The sequence below is a fragment of the Microtus pennsylvanicus genome, chromosome 5 (genome assembly GCF_037038515.1).
Source record: "Microtus pennsylvanicus isolate mMicPen1 chromosome 5, mMicPen1.hap1, whole genome shotgun sequence".
Lineage (NCBI taxonomy): Eukaryota > Metazoa > Chordata > Mammalia > Rodentia > Cricetidae > Microtus > Microtus pennsylvanicus.
The window spans coordinates 120,475,199-120,482,326 of record NC_134583.1 but is presented as its reverse complement, the minus strand read 5'-3'; the positions used below and the strand labels follow the sequence as shown (position 1 = coordinate 120,482,326).

The window sequence follows — 7,128 nt, the reverse complement described above, 5'->3', positions numbered from 1 at the left end:
TTTTTTTTTTTTTTAATTTTTCGAGACAGGGTTTCTCCGTAGCTTTTGGTTCCTGTCCTGGAATTAGCTCTTGTAGACCAGGCTGGCCTCGAACTCCCAGAGACCCGCCTGCCTCTGCTGGGATTAAAGGCGTGCGCCACCACCACCCGGCTCCCTCCATCTGTCTTAAGGCAACTGCATGCTGAGGCTTCCCCAGATGATAGGTTTAACACATCAGACAGTAAACTATTGCACATCACTCCTTTATTATACTGATCTGGAAAAGAAGATTTAGTATGCCCAAAACAAGTTCTGGACCCACATGGTAGGGTCAAGCAGCTGGAACATGATTCAGACAGCAAAGGACAAAACCTTAGACAATGATCAAGGGGCACTTCACCTCTACAAGACAAGGCAGAGGGGTCCTAACACACAGTAAGAGTCACTCCTGTCCCTTGAGGACAAGGAGTTTATCCCACTTGATATGAGGAATGGCTTATTTTCTGGTGACCACAAAGACTATTTCAATCACCACTAGAAACCTCAGAGGGGTTTTTGTGTACTGATAAATATATATGTACTTCTGTTTTTGTAAAAGTAAATGTAACACATAGACTTGACAGGATTGATCCCAACCTTCGGGGGCCAGCAGCTCCTTTAGGGTCAGAGAGGAAGGTAGTTCATCTTTTAAATGCAGGCTACTTTCACCTTCCACTGGAATGACTAAAGCCCCCAGTTACCTAACTGCAGAAGAGTGCAGGACAGGCTTCTCACTGGTCAGGCCACGGCATGGTTCCTCCCTGACCTCCTAAAGCAGACCCTTGTAAACAAAGGACTAAGAAAACTGTAATTACTACCTCTCAATTCTCCTGGGAGGGAGCCGTCCCTGGATGTGGACCAAGTACCTGCACCCTAGAGGTGTTACTCTGACTAGATTCTATGAAGGGAGTGGGTGCAGGGGATAAAATACTAAAACAAAATGGGAGCCACGGTCCCCATCTGCAGCTACAACTTAAACTTAAGATCCTAAACATGGAGTCAGTGACGGGTGCTGGGAAGGGCGCAGGAGGCAGAGACAGGCAGGAAGGAGGGTCTCGGGGCAGAAGTCTGTCTGTGCGCCTTCACTTCTTGGCCTTGCCCTGCGCGGCCACAGCTTCCATGGCTTTCCGCACGGTCTCTTCATCTCCCAGGAACTGCATGGGTTTAACGGGCTTCAAGTTCTTGTCCAATTCATAGACAATGGGAATGCCAGTTGGCAGGTTCAGCTCCATGATGGCCTCTTCTGAGAGACCTGAAAGAGCCACCATCCATGTTCAGCCACAAACAAGAGTCCACACACAAACCCCTTCAGGCTACTCTTCATCTGCCAGCGGAAAAGCACTTACATGGGAAAAAACATCTTTTCTGATCTAGTGTATTAGTGAACCTGTTTCCCCCCAAGTATGAGTAGCCCCCAGTTACAACTTCTCAAGCTTCTAAAGATTTTGAAAAAGAATGAGGAACCAGGTGGTGGTGGTACACACCTTTAACCCCAGCACTCAAGAGGCAGAGGCAGGAGGATCTCTGTGACTTCAAGGCCATCCTGGTCTACAGAGCAAGGCTCCAAAGCTACAAAAAAAACCCTGTTTCAAAAACAAGCAAAATAATGAGAAGGCACACCAAGATTCTATGGCAGGCCACCAACAAACTGCAGAAAGGCACACTGCAGGTATCTCTACCAAGGTAGGATATAGAAACCAACACAGGGCGGGGCTATGTGCTTCTCAGTCCACCCACCTGCCAAAAGTCAGTCTGGGCAGCTAGGTCCCCAGAGAGGAGCTGAGATTTATACTGAGTTAGGTTGTGGCTGCGGTTTGAACTGGCACTCCTAGAGCAGGGGGGCATCTCCAGCCTTCAGTGCAGACTTAGCACAAGGCAGTTCTGAATTGAGTCCCTCCCTGTGACTGTCCTGCTTCAGCCTCCCTGGTACTGGGATTGGACTGCCACATGCAGCTGGCAGACCATATTTTGAGAAAGATTTTCCTTATGTATATTCTGTCAGAGCTTTCCCAGAGTCTCCTTGCTACAAAGTCAGTCTGACTGACTGGTGACCGATGAGCTTAGGAACTAAGGTGGGCCACCTTCTATTGTCCTATAAGAAAATGCACATACCCTCCAGATGCTTGACGATCCCCCGAAGGCTGTTGCCATGGGCTGCAATCAGGACTCTCTTCCCCTCTTTGATCTGGGGGACAATCTCTTCATTCCAGAAGGGCAGTGCTCTGGCAATTGTGTCCTTCAGGCTCTCACAGGACGGTAGCTGGTCCTCAGTAAGGTCTGCGTACCTGCGATCCTAAGCCACAAAGACTTATTTCCAGGCTACCCGTTATCCCAAGTAGCATCTACACAGAGCTTTCATGTGTATCCATTCTACCTCTCAGCTCTTGAGGGAGTAAGTACTAGTGAAGATTTCAAAGATCCAGAATACAGCTAAGGCAGCACACGCCTTTAATTCCAGCACCTGGGAGGCAGAGGCAGGAGGATCTCTGTGAGTTCGGGGCCAGCCTGGTCTACAAAGGGAGTTCCAGGACAGTCTCCAAAGCTACAGAGAAACCCTGTCTCGAAAAACCAAAAAAAAAAAAAAAAAAAATACAGCTAAGAAGTTGAGAAAGAGGATCCAGTCACCATCCTGCACCCACATTCCTAATCCAAAACACGTGTAACTTAGAAGGGGAGGTTTAACAAAATAATTATGCTTCCTAATTCACTTTAGTTAGCAGTTTAGCTTTGCATATAAAGATGTAAAAAAGAGGACTAGAGCGATGGCTCAATGGTTAAGAGCATTGCCTGCCCTTCCAAAGGTCCTGAGTTCAATTCCCAACAACCACATGATGGCTCACAACCACCTGTAATAAGGTCTGTTGCCCTCTTCTGGCCTTTAGGCATACATATAGACAGAATATTGTATACATAATAAATAAATATTTTTAAAAAAAGATGTGAAGCCGGGCAGTGGTGGCGCATGCCTTTAATCCCAGCACTTGGGAGGCAGAGGCAGGCAGATCTCTGTGAGTTTGAGACCAGCCTGGTCTACAAGAGCTAGTTCCAGGACAGGCTCCAAAACCACAGAGAAACCCTGTCTCGAAAAACAAAAAAAAAAAAAAAAATATGTGAAAAAGAGGCACTCCTCTCAGATACGTTATCATCACCTTCCAACTAAATCTGGTACCAAGTGAGGGTCATTACTTAGCAAAGGGACAGGATGGTAATTACCTTATCATAAAATATAAGATTAATGATATTAGGTAGACCCACAAAAGAGGTCCTTGGCCTGGAAAGATGGCTCAGCTCAGGGCACTTGTTGCTCTTCTGGGACTTGGTTTGGTTCTTAGCACTCATATGGGGCTCACAGCCATCTCTAGCACCAGTAAGAACCGATGTCTTCTTCTGACAAGGCACCCGACACACATGAAGTGCACATAAAAACACGCAGGCAAAACACCCAACCACATAAATTTGGAAAATAAAAATGAGTGAAGTCCATGCTCTAACCCCTCCTGATGCTGACTGAGTGACCACAGCTGGATTTGACCATACCTTACTGATGTTGCTGTAGAAGGGATGGTCAGGCTCCATTGGCGGTGGTGGGACATCGTAAGATCGCCTCCAGATCTTTACCTGTGCCTCACCATGCTTAGCAGCAGTTTCTGCTTTATTGAGACCAGTCAGCCCCCCATAGTGTCGCTCATTGAGGCGCCAGGTCCTGACCACTGGCAGCCACATCTGGTCAATGGCATCCAGGACTGTCCAGAGGGTCCGGATTGCTCTCTTCTGCACGGAGGTGAAGCAGATGTCGAATTCATAGCCAGCATCTAGAAATTAAGAAGGGCCAGATGAGCAAGGTACGGTGATGCACACCTTTAACCCCAGTTCTAGGGAAGCAGGACAGGTGGGTCTCTAGTAATTTCTAACTATATAGTTATCCAACTAGCCTGAGGATGGTGCAGCTCATTCTAATACCTAAATATTAACACATAAACATGTTTTGAATGTTTCAATTGAGAGAAAAAAGGATCATAGGCTTGGTCATCCAAGTTCAATCCCCAGAACCCCATAGGGTTAGAAGGGTACTGGCCACAAGGTGCCCTGACCTCCACACATTGCACCCTTGGCATGTGAATGGACCAGCACACACAAAATATATGAATGGGCTTACAAAAAATTTTAAGGGGGTCAGTCGCTGGTGGCACACGCCTTTAATCCAAACACTCAGGAGGCAGAGGGAGGTGGATGTCTGACAGCCAGGGCAACAAACAGAAGCCCTGTCTAAAAAAAATAAATAAATAAAATAGAAATAAGCATAAATATTGAACTCTTCCTAATTCCTAGCTAACCTTTCTAGAGGGCTCATCATTGGTCCTACACCAAATTATGATTTCGTCTGCATTGGAATCCTACAAGGTTACAATCCTCTCAACCCATTTTTACCAGATTAGGAAAATTTTTTAAAAGATAGGAGTTGGGCACGGTGGCACATGGAGCCAGGGTGATCTGGAATTCAAGGCTACCTCGGCTTGTCTTTAAAATTGTTAATTAAGAAGCTTTTCCTTTCCTTATGCCAAGACACACTCCTGCTTTCTCTAGCACACAAGGTTCTCTTCAAAACCAACCACCAACTTTCCTGGGCATTGCTTCACATTGAGATTAGCAACAGTAACAAACGTGAGGTAAACTTTCCTGCTAGGCAGTCAACTGACAATGAGGCCACTGAGACCAACTACTGTGTGTGAGGGGGGAGATTAATCACCAGGAAAACCACCGTCCCCCAAGAGAAAGGCAGACCTCACCCCTTAGCCTCTGGACAAGGCCCTGCAAACTACCATGACATGTCTCACCACCTCCTTAACCAGAAGAGGAAGGTCTCCCCAACAAAAGGCTGAGTCACTGAGATACCCACAGAACAAGCCTCAGCTCCCATGAGAAGCTAAGGGCTGTTTCACTACAATTATTTCCTAGAGCGAGGAGGGCCTCACTTTGGATACAAATAGCCCCTAAGGCAGTGGTCCCCCTAGGACTCTGACAAGGGTGGCACCGGATAGGCAGCAGACACACACCTCCTTTAGCCTACCATTTAAACCAAAGGATAGCCAGGGGTACAATGGTCATAATGTGGTCACTGTTCTTCCCAAGGATCCCTTCCTTCCTCAGATACAGCTGCAAGGAAGTCTCACTAGCTTCCTTCTGGAACCAGATTCAAGACTGTATCAATCCATCGCTGGGGAAACTGTATACATCTTAAGTCTTTTTTGTTACTGTATTACATACAGTCGTCTTCATTCTGGTTTTGCTTTCATTCTTTAATCACGTGGGATACCTTCGAGAGACACTAAAATTTTACATTGGCTTCTCCCCACCCCCCACAGGGTTTCTCTGTGTAGCCTCGGTTGTCCTCAAAGTCACAAAGATCCGCCTTCCTTAAAAGTGTGCGCCACCACCATCGGCTTTTTGCTTTGCGCAGGCCTTGCTGTGGTCGAAACTGACCCCTGCTCTAGATCCTCCCTTCTCAGCTCCCTCGGTGCTGGAAAAATTACCGGACTGTAGCACCGTGTGCAGTCTCATCCGATCTCCTACAAGCTAATGCTACCAACATTTAAGACCGAGACGGGTCTATTATTTTCCTGTGAGTACAAGGTCAAGGGCTACTCACCTTAATCAGGGAACGGACAGTTAACTGTCCCGAGCTAGGCATCAGCCAACTACCACAGACCTATGCGGTACTTCGTGCCACAGAGCTAAGGAAAATGGCTTCCTTTCCCAGCACTTCTCTTCCCTAGCCTCTCCTACATAATGTGCGTGTCCAGCAGGCCATCCATTTCAAAGCAGTCTCACTTCCTTGCATCGGGACTTCGTGTCCAAAGCCATCCTTCTTTTGCAAACAACCAGAACCCAAATACCGAGATCCTTTCAGCTAAGCATCTAAAAGGGCTGCTGCTATGTCCAAGTTGGAAAGATGCAGGGCAGGATCTGCCCAACCACCAATGGCAGCTCCTCTTCGCTCCAGGGATTCTCCTGGTAGCAGGCAACAGGATTTGCTTCCTTATTAGCATTCCGAAAATCACAGAGGACAGTAGGTGGTGCGGGGCGCCAAGCCTGGATAGGCAAAGGCAATCTTTATCTCCTGGACGCTGCCACCCTTTGCCCAGCCTCCGTCCTTGGCTACTAGCCCGCCAGTTCCTCACTTGTTACTCCACCCAGAAATGGGGCAAGGACACCGGATTAGAGCTAAGTAGTTATGACCTTGGCCGAGGCTTTCCAGCCACTTTTCTGAACTATTAACAGGGGGGCAGAGATAAAAAGGAGGGAAATAAAATCTGCCTGCTTTGTAGCCTGTCGGGAACGTCAACTGAAATCGCCCACTCACATCTCTGGATTCGCTTGGGTCACAGTATTTGTGGTACGCTGCTCTCAGAAGCACGTGGGTTTCCAGGTGTCTATGAGGCCATCGGGCATCCCCACCTAACTCCCAGGACGAGTCTGTGGCCTGCTGCTTTGCCTTGATTCACAGGCTCCCCTTAGGTAAATTTGGGTACCGCAACTGAAGTCACAGGACATCCTCCGCCAGCCACCCCAGGCCCCCGTGGTACCCTAAAGGGTCCTGGCTGCTACAGGTGAGGCTGCTCAGACTCGAAAGATAGATAATCGCCTAGCAGCATCTGCGCCCTCTTTTTGGCACCCCTCACACTCCAACGGGGTGACCTTGATAAGCGGGCTTCCCACCCTGCGTTCACCTCCTTAGATGCAAACTCAGCTAGGGAGGCCGCCCGAGGTGCAAGCCTCGAGGAGGTGCGGGGGCTAGGATGGGCCGGCGCGGGCCCCCGCACGCCACACCGCGTCCGGCTCGTACCTCGCAACGCCTGTCCGCCGCGCTTCGCCTCCTCGTGGCCCGCCGGGCTCAGGTCGGCGTCGTACCAGCCGCTGAAGCGGTTCTCCAGGTTCCAGGCGCTCTCGCCGTGCCGGATGAGGACCAGCTTGTAGGCAGCCATGGCGATAGGCAAGGGGATGCAGCAGAGACTGAGGCTCGCTGAGATTCCGCTCACAGCCCGCCCCACACTCGCGCCTGCGCACTTGCACACGTCCGTCCCTCTCCCGCGCACTTTCTTCCCCGAAATC

The 7,128-nt window shown here is 49.0% G+C and overlaps 1 protein-coding gene across 1 annotated transcript; it reads right to left on the bottom strand.

Moving 5' to 3' along the window:
• Positions 1–226: 226 nt before the first annotated feature.
• On the bottom strand, positions 227–7,128 carry Pgam1 (phosphoglycerate mutase 1). Its single transcript, XM_075974097.1, has 4 exons — positions 6,863–7,128; positions 3,556–3,830; positions 2,131–2,311; positions 227–1,270 (listed from the first exon to the last, which is right to left on the bottom strand). The coding sequence occupies exons 1-4, from the start codon at positions 6,999–7,001 to the stop codon at positions 1,101–1,103; spliced, it is 765 nt and encodes a 254-aa protein (XP_075830212.1). The 5' UTR covers positions 7,002–7,128; the 3' UTR covers positions 227–1,100.